Source organism: Corvus brachyrhynchos, unplaced genomic scaffold (genome assembly GCF_000691975.1).
Source record: "Corvus brachyrhynchos isolate BGI_N302 unplaced genomic scaffold, ASM69197v1 scaffold140, whole genome shotgun sequence".
Taxonomy (NCBI): domain Eukaryota; kingdom Metazoa; phylum Chordata; class Aves; order Passeriformes; family Corvidae; genus Corvus; species Corvus brachyrhynchos.
The window spans coordinates 815225-834278 of record NW_008235809.1 but is presented as its reverse complement, the minus strand read 5'-3'; the positions used below and the strand labels follow the sequence as shown (position 1 = coordinate 834278).

General features: G+C 43.1%; 1 protein-coding gene across 1 annotated transcript in view; it reads right to left on the bottom strand.

Annotated features, from left to right (window-relative positions):
- Positions 1-19054, bottom strand: part of PDZD2 (PDZ domain containing 2) — a 201979-nt gene that overhangs the window by 16136 nt on the left and 166789 nt on the right. The window contains 11 exon segments of the mRNA XM_008629068.2: positions 2-2301; positions 4335-4479; positions 5644-6434; positions 7583-7748; positions 8530-8633; positions 9558-9639; positions 12442-12574; positions 15018-15135; positions 16183-16408; positions 16565-16638; positions 18328-18442. Coding sequence (XP_008627290.1) covers positions 2-2301; positions 4335-4479; positions 5644-6434; positions 7583-7748; positions 8530-8633; positions 9558-9639; positions 12442-12574; positions 15018-15135; positions 16183-16408; positions 16565-16638; positions 18328-18442 — 4254 coding nt within the window.

Genomic DNA, 19054 nt, shown 5'->3' with positions numbered 1-19054 from the left:
CTGAGGGGGACCTCAGCGAAGAAGAGCAGGCAGCAGCAGATGTTCCTACATTTTGCAGATCTAACTGCCTAAGGTCATCTGCGCTGTAGATGCTCTTGATTGTGTTCAAGCCTGTTCCAGGGTTATCAGTCCTCCCTTTCACATACTCAACTTTTGGTGCCCCCTGAGGAGGTGAAGTGACTATGGACTGACTGTCTCTGGCTCTGAAATCATCCACCTTAGCATCCTTACCCTGACACACCACAGCCTGCATGGAAACTTGCTTCTCTTTTGGCTTTCCCCATGATAGCTCTCCACAGCCACATTTCATTTCACCACTCATGGTCGGGCTGCTACTGCCATTCAAGAGAGGCAGAAGTGAATCTTCAGAAATTACCAGAGATGGTTTATTTTCTAGCTCTGATTTCAGAGTCTTTGAGGCTGCTGAAATGCTCTTTCCAGGATCTGAGCTTGTAGGGGAATTACGGGACAGCGGTGTTTTCTTTCCCAGGAGTTTGGGGGACAGCTGTGGAGAAACAGAAGCCCTTTTCTGATCAGCCCCATTGACTTTGGTAGGAGTAATGCCAGAAGAATCTGAATTTGTCTTTGCTTTGCTTTTGATGGTAAACCCTTTTAGCTTTGGTCCTGCTTTAGATTTCTGATTATTTAAAAGGGTGTCCATTATACTTTTTTGTGCCATTGCCTTAGACTCCTGACAGGATTTTTTCTGTGAGGATGGGCTGTGCGGTACTGCAGCTCCTTTGCAGTGATTTGTGCCTGAGCTTTGGACTTTTCCATTTGAAGTCCTTCCTGAAGTCACAGAGTTAATTTTCTCATTTTTTCCCGGCAAGTCATGAGTTGCATTAGCCTTTGGATCTTTAGATCTAGTGGGAAAGGGTGACCTGAGTGATATTCCTCTTGTTGGCGATGCATTCACATGATTGCTGTCTGTTTTAGACAAGGTGGACAAACTGTTGGTTTCTTTCTTCACCAAGCAATAATTAACAGCATGATTACAGTCATCAACTGCCATTTCACTTTCAGATTTGGATCTCTGCTCATCACGACATCCTTCTTTCTCAATCAAGTTGTTCTCCAAGACATTGACATTTCTAGCAGAGCAAAAGCCTGTCTTTTTGCAGTGCAGAGATCCTTTTTCTTCAAGGGATTCACAGCATTTCTTATGTTCATTACTGTTCCCCAAATCCATCTGTTCTGCACGTAAGGCACCATTGTTACAGAAAGAGTAAACTTCAGGGATATTGACTGAATTCTTTAGGATGTCTTTTTCTGGCAGGAAAACTGAGGAAGGAGAACACAAGGGTGCAGAGGACACATCTGGACACTGTGAGGGACATGGAGTGGGACCACCAGGATCTTCCAAACCTAGTTTGTTGATGCTTGTCTCCAGTGACCCACACATTGCACAGCCCTCATTCTGCAAAACTTTGCCACTGTAAGGATGCAGCAGGGACAGTGAGGATGAGCTTGTTCCAGAGGTGAGATGATGCTCCTGCGCGGGCTTTTGCAGCTCGTCGTTCACGCAACAAATCTCAATTTGCTCCTCATCTGACTCTGTTGCAGTACAGCCTGCAGGGGCACTAGCAGCAGCACATTGCCCAAGCAACACCTCACTAGCACTGTCAAAGGCTTCTGTGACAGACTCTGTGTCCGAGTGAGAATCCTCCGCAGCCCCATACATTGACTTTGGAAACAGGTCACTCCTCTTACCTTCCAGAGAGTTTGCTGCGGGCAACTCATCCTCATTCAAACTGCTAAAATTCCTAGAATAGTTATTTAAAGAGTTTTTATTCACAGTAAAAAGTTTGCCTGTGTTAATGGAATCCAACACAGACAGCCCCAAAACCCCTTGTGCATTAGCTCCACAATTCACAGTTTTTTCCAGCAGCTCCTCCTTGGCTGCTCGTGGCTCAGACCCGGGGCAGCCTTCATCAGTGCCACAGCAGCACATCGTGGTGTACTCGTCGCGGAGGGGACTCTCTGCGCGCGATGGGGTGCGTGGGGCCCTGCTCTCGGAGGCACCCATCTGGCTGAGCAGGTCATCGATGTCGGTGACAGGGATGGCCGTGCAGTCCTCGTCACGGCTGCCCTTCAGGGTGCCTCTGTGCACGTCCCTGCTGGTGGCATCAGGCGGCAGTGTTGCTCTCTCCGCTGCACAGCCGCTGACAGCAGCTTGCAGACCCACTCTTTCTCGCTTCCCAGAACTCTGTTCTTCCTCCGTTGCGAGGACGCTGTTGACATTGGCCTGATTTTGAGCGTCTGCCCCTGGAGACAGGATGAGGCTTGTAAATCTGCTGACAGCTGCATCATGATTTGAAAAAAAAAAAAAAAAGGCAAAATCCTGTCAAATCTAGGAAGTGATATAGAAAACACCAGGTTTTATTACAAAAATAGACACCCACATTGACTACATGTTTTCATTCTGTTCTGCACTCCTCCTCTTCTGTAATGATGTTTACAACAACTCAAATTAATCATAACCCTGTGTTTTTGAGTAGTGCACAGAAGGGAGCAATCCACTTACCCAAGGTGAGTAGTCATGATCTGTTTAACTCTCATCTTTGAAACTGCAGCAGTCAAGCAGCCAACTACCAAAGTGCCAGCATGCAGCAAGTCACGCTGAGCAGCACTGCTTCTCATCACTTGTTTGATCACTCAAGTCTCCAATAGAGACTCCAGAGAGCACAGAAAGCCCTGACATAGCCAAGGTGACCAGATAACACAGTGACAGTCTGTGCATAAATAACTTAGCTCTGACCCCTCAGCACTTCTGCAGATGTTCAATGTGACATGCATGGGTGATGTTATGCACACATTAAGCACATGGGCTTTACTGCATTTCTGGGACAGACCTCCTTGCTTCCAGTACATGTTTAACCCGCTCCTGGGCAACACACTGAGCTCCTTGTCACTGCTGCACTCTGACACATTCCCTCACCCATTTCTCTCTTCTTCAGTTTTCAGCACTTCACCCTAAGCACCAGATTCCACCTCTCTACACTGCTTCTGAGATACGCATCCCCATTCAAGCTGCCTTCCAGAGGCCAGTTATTATGACATGGGGCCTGAAAAAGTATGGAGAAGGAGAAGTTATTCACAGTGTCAGCATCCTTTCCTGCTCATTCAAATGTGCCTGTGTGTCTCTGTACTTCTCACACAAACCTGCAGGATTATCCACATCACTTAATTTAGGTATCCATATTAAGAAGTGCTGATTCCTCCTGAGTCAACAAGGGAAAAACACCTCAGGACAGCAATCTGAAGCAGCCAAGTTAGAATCTGAAGTACTGGCCTGCTTCAGCATGGTGGATCACATGCTGAAGAGACCACCTTTTCTGCCAGTGGGACAAGGAAAGGGGAAGGATGAAGCACAAGAAGTGTCAGACAAAGGAGTTCCAATGTGTCTTTACCCCAATGCTATTGGTTTGAAAAGCCACAGCAATCTCAGGAAACAAGAACAAGATTCTGCCACGCCTGGAATTCCTTAAAGAGTAACTGGAAGTCAAGCATCTGGAAGCACTTTAGGTTCCCAGGTATTAATAGGTACACAAAGCAGATCATAAGCTAGAACAAAGCAAAATATTATGTTCTTCCTGAATTTGAAAAGTATGCTTTTCTTTTTCAAACACTCATTTCCACACCACGTAATTTGTACAGTCTGTGGGGATTCATATATTGCTGTAGCAGCATAAATCAGCCCTGAGCAGAAAGCAAGGAAGTATCAAGTATTTCAACTCACACTAGAAAACCTTTTGTAATGAAACATCCAAATAAACATTTTTATAAGATTTTCGTTTTCTTGGGTTTACTGTTTCATCTTCCTGCACTTTAGACAATTCTGACGCAAAAAAGGGAAGGAAAGAAAAGAGGCTTTTAGTGTATTATTGTCCATTCATAAAAGTATTACTAGAACTTCAGATTTAAAGAGAGAGAGAAATTTGATTATAAAGGGCCAATATATTTAATGAACAAGCACAGCAATAAAATGAGTTGTCAGGATAAGAGTCACTGCCATTTTAGCTCCAGGACTGCATGAAATGACTCAGACCTCTGCAAACACTGGCAGAAGGGACCTACTCCATGTGGGACCTTTGAATGCCTCACACAGGAATATGCTTCCTCCCTTTATCATGGTGCTAGAGAGGACCCTGAAGCCTGGTTTGGTGATGAAGTGCTTTGCTTGGCTCACCAATGCAGACACAATGTCCCCCTGTCCTCTTCTCTGAATCCATGTGGAAAGCTAGGACAGCAGAAGGTCAGACCCAGCTGATCCAAGGATGTTTTGTTCACTGGTACCCAGAATAAATGGTACAAAAGCAAAACTACTTTCTCACCTGATGCTGCTTTCTGGATCTCCAGGGTTACGGATGTGGGAAGACACTGCATAAGCAAGCAGATTTCCTCGTACGTCATCTTGCTGACGGGGATGCTGTTGATGGTGGTAATCTCATCTCCTACAGCCATCTTGCCCATTGATCCCTGACGCAATGAGAGATTTGAGGAAATTATAAATACACACCACAAGCCCTGCCACAGAGGTAAAGATTGCAGGGAAGCAATTAATAGCTTATGAGCAACATCCCCTACTTCATGTCACTGCACAGCACAGGTATCACTGCTGTCAGTTTGCCAGCACATAAATAAAGAGCAGACTGTGCTTCTGCCAGGACGAGAATTAAAGATCAATCTAATACAGGAAGGTCAAAAGAGCTGCTGGTTTCTCTGAGAGATGAGTATCAGGATGGAAGACATAGCCCTCTTAGTTAAATGAAATGGGATGGATCAGCCCTAGCTTCTTCAGGACTGGAACACTGTGTGTCATCTTTTAATTCCATGCATGAACTACTACTCAGGTGGAACTCTCTTCAACCAGTAAACAGACACGAACTGAGCTCTCAAGGTGAAAGTTTGTTTCTAAATACTGTAAAATATGTCTGAGAAAAAGGCAGGAACACAACCCAAATCCCCAGATCTCACAGCCCCATTCAAACTGCTATGCCCTATCTCCTCTTACTCTAGTGGCCACTAATGAGATTAAAAATGCTACAGACAGGTTTGTACATCAGTGTTATTCTTCTTTCTGCACTTCTGCATGTAGCAATTCTACAACCACCATGAAGTACGTATCCGTACTAGTATAGGCATGTATGAGATGCAGAAGAACAGTGTGTTACTGGTACTACCATAGCTCTTGGCAAACCTGGCCAGCAGCTAAAGCTTTGTGGTTCCAGATCCCTGTAATACGGGGACATGTGCATATAAAATAGTAAAGCATAATAAACATTTGTTATCACCATCCTCTGCCACCAGGATTTACTCAGTTTGCTTTTGCCCATACTTAAAAAATAAACACAAAAATGGCATTCCCTCAAAACTGCAATTGCAAGGGGGGATGAGATCATCTCAGTGGATCTGTGTCCTGCCTCTCTTAGTTTTGAATTAGCGTGGGTGCACTTCTGAATCAGAAACAGTTTATTTAGCAGCAGCTCCAGAACAACATGGGGTGAGACATTTTGCCCAGCAAGGACAAACACCTCACTTGCGCTTACTTTCAACAGATCACTTGTTTAATAATACCAATAAAAATAGTAATAATCATCCCTGCAATGGGAAGGCACATCACAACAAGGCAATTCAAATTACCATTTCTGCTGGTCCACCTGGCCGCATCCCTGTGACAACAACCTTTAAGGGCATGGCTTGGATTTCCAAATCCAGGCCGAATGACTCATGCTCATTGCGAACCAAAGTGACGACTTCAGCCTGGCCCTGTCCAGCCACATCAGGTGCTTCACACTTCCTGCTGTGAGGGAGCATCCTGGCAACAGGCTTGTTGTAAGAGCCATGCTCCTCTGTCCTGTGTCTCTGAAGGCTTCGGCACTCAGTGCTCATCATGCTTTTCACTCTGGTGACCGCTCTGTGCTCAAGTTTTGGCGATCTCTTGGATTCAAGTTGTGCTTCCCGGAGCTCCCTCAAACTCAGGCTGCCAAGACGAACTTCAGGCACACTTGAATAATCGAATGCTATGATGGGGAAAAAAGGAGATTCAATTTGCTCCAGAGTGCTGTCTGCAGACTCCACAGAGTTGCTGAAGACAGGGGAGGATGTCTCCATGCCACTGTATCTCAATGACTCACTGTCCTGGCTCTCATCATCGATTTCTACAGACGAGGTTGTAATGACAATGCCAGCATCCTCCTGGCTCTTGGCCCTCTGGCTTCTGTGCAAGTGGGAACTTTCATCATCATCACTGGCGTCACCGTCATAGAAAACAACCCTCCTCTGTCGGTGAAAGGGGCTGCGGGCAGATTTGGGGCTGTCACTGAGGATGCCGGGTCGGACAGACTCCACATGCTTGTTGTGATGGCCAGACGACCTACCACTAGCTGGAGAAGCCAAACCATTTGCTTTGGTCACTCCTGCATCTCTAGCAGCTAGGAAAAAAAAAAAGAGTTATACTTTAACTGTACTTACAGATGATTTTTAACACCATGCATCTCACTACAGCAGAATACATGTGGCTCTGTTTGCAGAGGAAGCTTAAGTCCTCTTCACAAAGCAAAAAGCAGGCTTTTCATGTCCTCCCTCTAACTACAGTAAACATCAAGAGGGACTGCAGATAACACTACAATTTATAGTTAATTCCCAAAGTCAGTTCATTGGCACATCTAATTCTATTTTCAGTTTATTTCTAAATTATGACTATGACTCAAAGAAGAAAGGGATGCAAATTCAAATGTGTATTTTAGTTTAAACAACAGATTTTCTTTCACATTTTGCTTAAATCTAAGCTCAGGACTCCTGCATTAACTTACAGAGAGTAAAAATTGCTTTCTTGAACAAAGACTGAAGCACACAACAATCAATTTCCAACTAACAACTAGCAAACCCAAGAACCCTTTCCATGTTCTCCTTAGAAAGAACTGCATCTTATTTCATAGAAAGTTATTTTGTTTTGCTTTGTTTGGTGGGTAGTTAGAAATGTAAAAATGCTTTTAAACATTAAATAATTTACAAAGAAAATAAGCTGTAGACAAAGAAATTACTTGAGAACCACAGGAAAGGGAGGACAAATATATCCTTTGAACTGGAGATCAGGTGCATGTCAGTAAGGACATACAAGGTTCTTTTAGTCAATTACTATGGGGAGAAAGACACACATGCAAAGTATCTGTTGTAAAATTGCACATTTGATTGTTTTTACACATGTATTGACCCTTTGCTGTATGTGACGTTTCAAAGTTTTTGAGATAGCTGTGAACAGTTTTTCCGTAAATGATCGTAAGACGATCAGTCATTTGAAAAAAAAAATCCCCTGCAGTGCTATCAATCTCATTTCATCCAAACCAATCAAACTCACTTTACATTATCAGAACAGCGTTTTGAAGAAAATACCATGGAAACAGGCATTTCTGTGGATTGTTGTAAATTCCTTCAATTTTTCAGAATTTCATGCGATCAGCACTGGTTTGCAATACACTGCCTGGCATTTCCTACCACCACAGCTCTCCTGTATAGGAACCCAGCACTCAGTGACTCTCCCCCCACAAGCCCAGTGACCAGACACATTTGCATCACTTACTCAGGTTGCCAGGGAGAAGAGAGCCATCATCCAACAAACTGTTCCTGTTCTTCTGACGGAGCTGCTCTTCATCACACGAGCCAGGTACAGTATCAGAGAAGGGGAGATGGCTTGTACCATCGTGGGAGAAGTACTGGGAAAGCTCTGCCTCAGAGCTGACGGATCCCTGCTGAAGAGAAGTGAGCCTGGTGACCAGCTGTCATCGATGCTTAAAGCCCCTGCTTGCATGTGAGTACCACAGACTCCACTCACACTGCTGTGTCAATAAAGGAAGTTTAAAGCCAATTTTTAAAATAGAGGACATGTCAGTATATTGAGAGCCAAACTGCTGAAATTGGATGGCTGAAACACTGCACACCAACACATTTTTACTCAATACAATAAATAAAAAAGGATTCCAAATCCCACTGCTTTGCAGGTGTGGTTCAGTACAGAAACAAGGGATGAAATTACTCACTTTTGCAGTTCCCTTTATACACATTCAACACTGAGAGAAAGGAAAGCTTTGTACCTCCAGACACAGTGTCTACAGATTCCTTGACTTTCCCAGGAAAAACAGATCTTTCCACTGCAATGGCTATATAGAGGGACTATAGAGGGACTGAATTTAGTCTCAGCCTTCTGCTCACAGGTTCAGGTCTCGCTTGCAAACTTCGTCTCTGTGTCCCACAGAGCAGGGGTGTCTCCAAGGTGGTAGCAGGTGGGACCCCAGAGCCTTCTCTGCCATGCTGTGCACATCACTCCCAAAGGCTACAGTCACACAGACAAACAGGAGCTTGCTGCTGTCACAATTTAAATGTGTGACACAAGAAACAAAGCCTTTTACGGAGCCCATGTGACAGGGAACAAGCATACCAGTTTGGTTTTGAGCCCCTTGACCAAGTAAGAGATTCAGTAAAAGCTGAATTTGAAGCAGACTTTATTTTCATTGCATCTAATCCTTTTACCCGGTTTGCTGGCTCCAAGAAGCGTTTCATAGTCCAGCTGAGGGGAGATGAGGTCTCTCCTTGTTTGGCCTTCACGCTAGGAGATGGACTTTTTTGTACAGCTCCTGTTAAACACATATTAGTTAGATACCAAAAATCAAAGTTGTGGTACATATAACCAAACAAGTTTCTCATTCATCTTCTGAGCTGGTGACTGCGCTTTAACCCCACTTATTTATTATCTGAATTGCTTTCCTAAAGCGAGATTTATTTAACCTTTCACAAGCTCTCTCTAAAATCAGTTGGAATGTTACTACAGAGACATGTTACACCAGCCAGGCCCAGGGCAGTGCTACGAACAAGAGGTGAGCAGAAGATGGTATTCCCCACCTGTTGGAGCATGCTGCTGACTAGGGCAACCTCAAAAGACAAATTAGCAGCCACTGGCAAGGTCAATGTCAAAGTCGGTCTTAGCTGACACACATATAAAGGGGAGTGTAACAAATCTAACATTTCTGTCTGAACATCACCTTACTGGTCACTCTGCCATTGCCAAGAGTTTGCTTTAATCTGCCAGACTTTAGGAAGTGCTAAGTCTAGAGTTTGAACACATCACAAAGATGCCAGAGCAGATATTTTTACATGACTTTAAAGGTCAAAATGACATTAAAACATATAGTCCAGTATGCAACACCTGGACTTTTTCAAATGGTCACAATACTTTTTTTGCCATTAAGGACAAGCATACACAGATGGAGTAGGTCCCCCCTGTTCTTTCAAAAAAGGTTAGAGCAACCACCTCTTGACAACCCTATGTTCAGGTCATGGCAGCCTAGTGAAAAAAAGCAAGTTACATAAGCTGCAGAGCCGATCCATCTGAACTAGATGTTTGTGCTAAAATTTCTGCAGTGTGATGATACTCTGTACATTGTTCTGCTGCCTTAAGGGCTCTCAAAATAATAATGCTGGGGAACTTCAGAACATGCCCTTAAATATTCCTGCATCTGGGAAAGAACACACACTAGAGAAGAGAACTAGAGAGTTGCTACCTGTGACGTGAGAGGAGCTGGCATCCTTGCTCTCTCGGTGGGTAGTACGCGCAATTGCTTCATCCATCTCCTGCTCCGAAACCTGAAGTAGGGTGGAAGACAAAGCTCAAACAGGGTACAAGAAATTACAAGAGCCTTACCACTTATCACAAGTACATGATTCATTTCATATACGCCACTATTTTTAAAGATGCAGTAAAGAAGACCTAGTTGAGGGCTCCTAAGTCCTTGTGCCCTGACTCAGACTCTCTCGATGCCACTTTCCTACAGAAACCAGGAAACAGAAGCCTGCCAGCTACATGAACACTGCATCCAAGTGACACACAATACAAACAAATAAAAGAGCCCCAGAGTTAAAGAAATCAAATGAAGCTATTACAGCCCAGTTTTAACTCAATTAAGAGCTGTATATTGGTTAGTCAAGAAAATAGACTACTTTAAAATAGACAAAGACTGCTTTGTACAGGCATACATCAGAAACTTAGGCTATTCTACACTTAACCTACCGGAAGAATACCAGACTTCCCATAATATTAGCTGTCTTTTTAATTTTCATTTCTCCTTGCTTTTGAAAAGAAAACCTAAATCAGTAATTGCTAATTAATGTTTCTCTGGTTTTAGAATAAATACTGGTTTACCAGATTTGCTAATTTAGCCCTTAATTACTGCCATACATTAAATTCTTATTACTGGAAAACATATGATTTTATACAGGAACAACTAGTCTGCAGGAATATATACTTAAGAACTGAAAGCAAATTAATTCTGTCAAAAATACTTTCTATGCACATTGCTTTCCATGAATTAAAATTCAGCATAAATAAAGACTACAAACTTGAGTCTTCCTGAACCATGAAGATTTGAGAGATTCCGAAGCAAACTCATCAGTTTAAATGTAGCATAAATACCATATTCACTCAGAATAACAAGAAGAAAGAAAATTTTGTGGTATTTCTTTTGGAAGTACATGAAAACACCAAAGCAAACATATTCAGCAGCAAAATGTACTGTGGACCTTTTGTCTTATAAAATAAGAAATTAAGTATAAAAATGTTCAAAACAAGATGAACTTTTGTAGAAACACATCTCTGTTTCCAGTCTGTGTCATGACCTTACAGCAAACCTAAAGTACCTGGGCTCCTGGGGCACAGGGAGCTCCTTCAGGACATGGACCAAGTCCTTAGACTATGATCCATGGCCTTAACACAAACCTTTTGGTGAAACATGTTCCAAGAGTAAAACCAGGTCCCAGGCACACTGCAGTATTTTTTTAAAGTTAACCAAAAATCCACACTTCTGCAAACTCTGCCAGCTTTGATGTTTAGTGTCCTTTATGGCTCAAGCAGTTCAAAATGGAGAGAGACAAGCTAATTCCTAACTCCAATCTGCATGCCGGTGTATTATTAAGAGGAAATTAAATAAAATACCCACACTTTTCTATGGATCCCCCAGTGCTTTCAGAAAACGGGTGACAGTAAAATAACAATAAATATGGGTTCCCACATGGACACTCCTCCAGAGATCTGGTTATGAGAGATTATGGATTCAATAGTGCCTGGATTATGGATTCAGTACTGGAAAAATGCTTTAGGGTCTCTCCAGCTCAACTTTTAGCTTTTCATGCATTTCTTGGCAAAGGATTTGTTGTCATCTTAAATATTGCTTATGGAAAACTGTAATCGGAGTCACTTAATAGTTTCCCTCTGTTACTGAGTAATAGCAAGCAATTAGCTTAACTCAGTTCATCTTTTCAGCAGACACCAAGTTAGGTCACTCACCAGCTTTCAAGACCCTGCCATAGCAAGAAGATGGACAGATGAAAAAGGGCAGGCTCTACAGCATGGTGGCTTTTTTCCATGCTCCTTGCAGACTCTCCAGAAAGTCTGTATGCCTTAATAGTGCAATCACATTGAACCATTGTGTTGGTTCAGCACAGCACACAGACTCACCAGAAATATTGTTATCTTAGGCCATAAGCCCTTTAACAGAACCACAGCCTCTTTCTTTCTAGCAGCACCAGGCCTTCCAGCAAAGATAACAAACACTGCCAAGTAGACCCCTATTTGCCGATTGTGTATTTGATTTAGCAGAAAATACATGATTAATTACAAAATAAGAAACTTGAGTTCTCCTAGATATGGCTTTAAGGCCTCCATTTGTAGTTACGAGTTCAAAAGTCAAAGCTTTCTGGACCTACTAATGCAAATATTTTTACAGCTTCATTCCTGTTTAAACAGGAAGGTTTCATACACTCATGAAGTTCTTTGAAATATTGAAATAAAAGAAGCTGTTATTCCTTATAGCTTAGCTAATAAGCTTTCATCTTCTATCATCATTTTTTTAAAAATGTTTGAGAACACTTACTTTGTAAATACAGCCTTATTTCCAAATTGACCTTGCACGCTTTCAGTAGCAGTACACTCCATATTCTCACGTTTTAATTCCTGAAGGAAAACTTTCATCTTTGGATAGATTTTACTTAATTATAGTTGATCAGTTCAAGCTGTTGATACTTATATTCCTGGCCCTAAATTGTATTCTACTCAAAGTAACTGCAAAATAACTTCTAGGAGAAGAGGTCTTGTGCTGTATTTGCGTTGCTACTTCGTCCAAGTACCAAGAAAGATGGGAACACGTCATATTCAAGCAGTTCCAGGAAAATTGCATTTGATCAGTGGGTGACTAAGTGCAAAGCAGCAGGGACGGTCCAGCATTGCTATGACTTACAAAACTGGGAAGCATCATTACAATCCTGACATTTTGCACAATACGTGCCATTGAGAGAAAAAGCCATTTCCTTCATTTTCTGCTTTTCTGACAGCAAGGCTCAAATTACAGTGCCAGATGAAAACAACCCAGATACACTTATTCATTTTCTCCTCACCTTTGGGTTAGGATGACGACTAATGATTAAGCTGACTGGGCCTGGTCCACACTCACTCAGGATTGCGTAGGCTTCGCTTAATGCGGCGTGACGCAGGCTCACAGAATCCGCCTCCAGAATCTGGTCACCCCGGCTGCACAGAGATACAGAGTCACCTAATCACAACCACTTGTCATGCCAAAAATTTTTACCTTCAACTGATGGCCAAGGTTCTTCAGAGACACAAGTGGTCTGGAAAAGTGACTTTCAAAGAAGCTGGTCTTGCTGCTGCTCCCAGTGATTTGAATGGTTTAAGTCCTCTTGAGTTCATGAGGGAGACCCATTCTGCACTTACTGTCAGCGCAAAAATCTCTATTAAATCAGTCAAGAAAACTGTCTGCATTCGGAGCAGGGTGAAAATAAGCTTCAATTCCAGTTCTGCATTCAGATACTTATTGAGCACAGAAGACGAAAAATGAGATTCAGATGGGCTGTTCCTTCACATCATATTGAATTACTTAAGAGAAACACTGATAAGAAATTCATGATTTAGATATGAGTTTAGGAAATGACTCCAGGGAAAAATTGGGCGTGGTAAGTCTGTATTTGCTAAAAATTAACATACAGAACCCATTAAAAAAGAAAAAGAAAAAACAAAACAAAACTCTCCTGAAAGGAAAACACACTGTGTGATTTAAAAGGGCATGTAGTGATAGGAAAAGGGAGTATGGCTTTAAACTGGAAGAGGGCAGGATTAGATGAGGTATTAGGAAGAAATTCTTTACTGTTAGGGTGGTGAGGCACTGGAACAGGTTGCCCAGAGTATCTCTGGAAGCATTTGAGACCAGACTGGATGGAGCTTTAAGTAACCTGATCTAGTGGAAGGTTCTCTGCCCATGGCAGGGGGGTTCGAAACAAGACAATCTTTAATGTCTCCTCCAACCCAAACCATTCCATGATTCTGTGATTGTTTAGTTTTGTTTTCTCAGTTTCTTAACTCTTGCTTATGGTGCTCAGACGTCTGGAACTATTCAAAAGAAAATATCATCAGCTAGGGATATCATTAAAGCATTGTCCATAATTCCTGAAACATTTGCTTTGAATAGGCACTCAAAGAATCTACTACTGCTGGCTTATGTTGGGCTACTTGTGACAATGACATTGTGTTTACACCATGAGTACACACAAAGGCGAAATAACAATTGCAATTCAGTAACCTGCACTGCTGGTACAGGCTCAGGAAAGTAAAGGGTGACCTATCAGTTGTGCAATCATCCCACTGCTCTGCCCATTCTTTAGACTTACACAAATGTAGTCACACGGGCCACATGACTGAGGGGGGGAGCTCAGATACAGAGGAGCTGGATTCAAACCTCCCCTGGCATTGAGAAGCCAATGTTTGATTAACAACATCTTCCAAAAATCAAAACCATCCTGTAAGTCTTGGCCTATGAAGCCATAAATTGCTGATGGGACAACAGAAGCAATGTCTCAAAGAAGCAAGCTAAAGTCTGGGAAGAGTGCCTGGATACAATCAATCACGTAAACCTAATAAACAATACAGCTGTTACATACAGATGTAACCAGCACTGCAATGTTTTCCAAAGGGCCTGCAAGAAAGCAAGTTACCATTAAATGCTGTCTCCTGCAGACATTTCTATATGATAGGTACTTCCAAGATTTTGGCAGCAACGCCACCATAAAATTATCTTCTTCCCTTATTCCAAGAAATCAAATTTCTCTATCGCAGTTTTCCTGGTGAGCCAGGAAACAGAAGGCACTCTAGCCATGTGAAAGCAAGGCATTTGCTCAGCCTCTCTGCACCAGCGCTCGCACCACACGCTCAAAGTGGATCACACAGTCCCAGCATGCCTTCAGCACAGCCTCCCCTCCAGAGCCATGCTCCCAGCACCCACCAACATTTATGCAGGAACACAGAAAGTGGCAAGGTTTCCTCCAATGGTTTTCAAAAATGAAGCCTCCATGAGAGGAAAAGCAAGCAAGTTTCTGTCACTTAATCCAATGTAAAGCACAAGGGAATCCTGGGAATGATTGCTTCCTAAAGACATCCCAGCTCCATGACAGAGTGAGTTGGGCTGGTCAGCCTGCAGCAATCCTGCCAGACTGAGAGTAAGGGCAGGAAAGCACTGATGCAGCCACGGGCATAGGCAGCTGCAAGAACACCTACCCCAGCTCTTTTTAGGAGAGTTTCAGGTGACTGAGCTTTTAGCAGAGCTCTGCAAATTTCCTCCCAGTCTGGGGTCTCTGGCTGCAGCTCTCACAAAAATGCATGAGGCTGCACTTCTTGCTGCTCCCCTTTTTCAAAGGGTGCTATTAGGCTCAGCTTTCTGTATAGAGAAATTTTTTAAAAAAAACGACCAAACAACCCCGACCTTAATGATCATGCTGTTTCCAGAACACAGAATAATGTTTCCTGGGTATTTAATACTACTTTGGAATGTCTTTACTTATATGTTTTCTTTTTGGTGAACTCTAAAGTATAAATTTCCTCCCTGCTACATCGACTGATTGGTGAAAACAAAGTCTCAACCGATTTTATTGTAAAACCACTCCACCAAGTTTCTGCTTTAACCAACCTTAATCTGCCATCCATTTTAGCCACTGATCCTGGGGCCAGGCTGTGAATGTATATCCCGGGAGAACTGTTTTCCAGCGTGAGACAACAGGCACCAATGCCAAGCCCAACCCCTGGCTCTGTGAAAAACAAGTACAAAGAAATGTGGCAGATTGTAATCGCACAGGACACACAAGTGTTTGTGTTCCCACATCCCATCTGAGCTCAGGACTCTTGTTATTGTTTCAGGGCTGGCCTTAGGTGCAGTCAGCCAGGAAGCCAAGACCAACAAGTTGAAATCAGGATTGAAAATAGCTGATCCTGACTGTTTTCTGAGATTCATCACTCTCAGAAAATATTCCGTGCGCCGTGGGAACCTCCTGGAAATGTCACACAAGGTCTGATCTGGTCCAAGGTGCAAAGGAGTAGGGGCAGCAATCCAGTCAAGATGTCACTTAAAATTACTGCAGAAAACACGAGCACAGAAGATGCTGCCAATTGTATTGCTCTCTTTCGTTAAATATCTCTATGGCATTCCTCAGCAAAGAAGCACAAAGGAAGGTGAGGCATTATCTCTGATTCAATGATCACCTCTGTCCACTTTCACCTTTGCTTTCCTTCAGGTAACTACATCCCTGAAGTAGGAATTACTGGACATCTTACATTCTCTCTCAAAATTTTGAATCCAACCTTTAAAATCACTTTACTTTAAGTCTTAAAAATTGGCATATTTGTCTAGCATATATAACATACACTTTAAGTTTATAATGAGCAATTATTAATAATGAGAGCAACCCTTATGGAGGAATTCAAACAGGTCATCTGGGAACTTTTCAACACTGTGCAGCTTTGTCTTCCCCGGAGATGCCCTTTAAGAGAAGGGCAAGGCTACCTGGGCTGCCAAGAGGCTGATTTACATTTTTCCTGGTATCTCACAGCCTCCCTCTTCAGCAGCATAGACACTGACTGCTACCCATAGGACACTGCTGATTCTGAAGAAGCAAAATGCAGAAAGGGGAACTCTTCAGAAGTTTTTGCATTAGAGGGTACTTTTCCCCCTCACCCTGTGGTTCAAGGTCAAACGGGCACAGGCGGGTGCACCAGATATGAGAGTCTTTAACCCATTCCCAAAAACTCCCCTAAGAAGCAGGGATTTTTTCTCCCAGACCATTTTGATGGACCCTCACCTTTATTGAGTGTCACATCCATGACGATCCTGTCCTTGGGGCCAGGTCCTTTGCGGCTGGAGGAGGAGCCATCGGGCTCCTCAAGGCCGGGGACAGGCACACTGCTGCTGGCACTGGAGCTGGGGGAGCTGGAGCGGCTCAGCAAGGTGGGGGTGACGCAGGGTGTGAGGCTGGGGCTGCGCAGCCGCGTGCGCACCGTCAGCGTCACCACACCCTTCTTGAGTTGCTGCAGAGACAGCACAGAACCACAGTGAGGTGACCAACATTTGTCACTAAACCTGCACACAGTAACTCGTCGCAGCGCAAGAGTATCAAGCTGAGGGTACAAGATGGCACTGAGTGAAGAGGAACATGAATCTCTTCAGAGCTACATCCATGTTACCTTAAACCTCTGGATGGCCTCCTGATGGGTCAGTCCTTGTAGAGACTCTCCATTAACTTCCAGGATTTCATCTCCTGGTAAATAGATACAAAAAATGACGTCAGCAATATAGAGACTATAAAGATTCAAAACATCTTTCCTGAGCATGAGGTGACCCACTACTATGAGGATTCCAGTTAACTATTCAATAAAAAGCCTTTTACTGTCCTCAATTTATTTTCACTTGTACTAATGTCTCTGCAAGTTACCAGTGACGAATTACCGGAGTGAAAACTGTTCTTCGGCAGATATCCTTAACCTGGCATTCTCACATGCACAAACAAGCTGAAAACACAACGGATTTTAATTGAAATCTAAAAATAGATGATTATGACACAAAGTCCAAAGGTACTATAAAAGTGCCCTTCTTTTGGAAGCATTAACAGGAGAAATGAGGAACTAAGTGAAACACTACAGCAGATCACTTCAAAGCCTGTTCAGAGAAAACTAACCTTGCATCCACGTGCAGAAAGCAAATGTGTTCCCTTACTAAATGCCTGCGGACAGAGAAGCATGTAGTAGCCCACACGCTGTGACAGCAAATGTCTTTTTCACCTCAAGGAACATGTCCTGTCAGATTTCCACCAGCTTTCAGGCTCTGGGTCTTACTACTTACACCCAGCTGTGCTATCTACCTTCATTTTATTAAAAGGAGGGTCAGCATGATCCAGATCCACTTCCTGCAATTTTATTTGTGTCTGTGCAAAATTACATGGGGCAATACCATCAGCTAAGTCTACCCTTCCTCTCCTTTCCTAGCCTCAGTAAAGAAAAAAGGAGAAGAGTTTGCAAGCTATGAATAGCCTGCAAATGATTGCTGGGTTTATGGGACAGCTGTTACTTATTGGCTTCCCACGGCAAGTGCACAACCTCTGATGCAGGGATGCGAGCTTCCCTCTGGCAGCAAGCGTGAGAGTTGGCATCAAAGGCAGTCTCAAATCCAAGTGTGATAAGACGTAAAGAGGGGAACGATGATATGAGGAGAGAAGTAACACACGAGCAGCTTGAGAGAAGTAAGACAGGAGTAGCTTTCCGTGGAAGCAAAGTAATACAACCCCTGCAGAAGGGTTGTAAACCACCACTCATGGTCACTTTGTATTTTCAACAGTGTGTTAAGAGTCTGTCTGTCTGACACAGCACTCAGACCAGGGTGCAGCACACGCAGAGCACACTATGCATTCAGCTCAGACACCAAGAATGGAACAGCAGTAAAAACTCTGGCTATATCTCCTTCTCTGACCAGGGTGAGCTTACTGCCAATCCCATCCTTCTGGTTTTTTTCTGGTTATGACTCTTACTCGTCCTGTCAAAATCATACCCAAGAGCCTCTCCCAAACATGTCCCTATATATAACCCCTTGTCAGACAAGCATCTTTAAGCCAGATGCTGTAGACTATCTGTATTTCCATGCTGTCACTGGCCCTGTCCAACTGAAGAATTGCAGCTTACTATTTGGACAAATAAAGTTCATGAAAGAGAAAGGGGAAAACAAAGTGGCCACCACTATGCTGTAGTTTCCCCTTCCCAATATGCAATATAATCAGTGATGTAATATGCAATATGAATGATCTTCCACAGGATGAACAAACAGGGTATGTTCTATTTTCCATAGCCTCCTTCTGCTGGCCAGGTGCCTAAATATAGCTGTACTTGAGTTTTCCTCCTGGACTGAAATAATATCCCACTGTAGTCCTTTATGCAAAGCTGGATTCCCTCTACCGTACCTTCTTTAAGCCTTCCATCAGCAGCTGCTGCTCCATTTGGGAATATAGTCTTCACAAAAATCCCCATGCGTCCACGAGCAGAATCCTGACCTCCCACAATGCTGAATCCAAGACCCTACAGAAAAGAGAGGAGAAGACACACAGCTGGCACCTTACTCTATTATCACCTGTGTGAGAAAGACTGCCAGTAATGTACAACACAAGGGAAAGATGAAAACCTAAAACCTTCTGATGAATTGCATTGCCATCTTACTCTCTCCTTCCATTTGCTCATTTACTTTCACTTGATTATCAACACACTCATCAGCCCAAAAAGTAGCAGCAGGCACTCTAAGCTGATACAGCAAAATTTCTGAGATTATTTTGGGTTTTTCAAAACACTGGGTTGAAGGCGTTCTCATTTTAAAAACATAACACATTCCTTTTAAATTAACAGACAGTCAATTCCTACCCCTGAGATCTATATCCAGGATTAACTATAGGTTTCTCTTATGTCACAGATCCTACATTTCCTCAGGAAGAAGAAAAGCTTCAGACCATGACATAAGGTCAGTCCTGCAATGTCAGGAATGTAGCTTAAAGGGGAATGGCATGTGGGGGCTTCCACTCACATGTACATTTTTAATTATTCTGGAGACATAGATCACGTTGTATTTAGAAAAATCTAGATCAATGGATTCCCCAGGGCTCCATCCATTAGCTCTTATCCCTGCAGTACCGCAGCTGG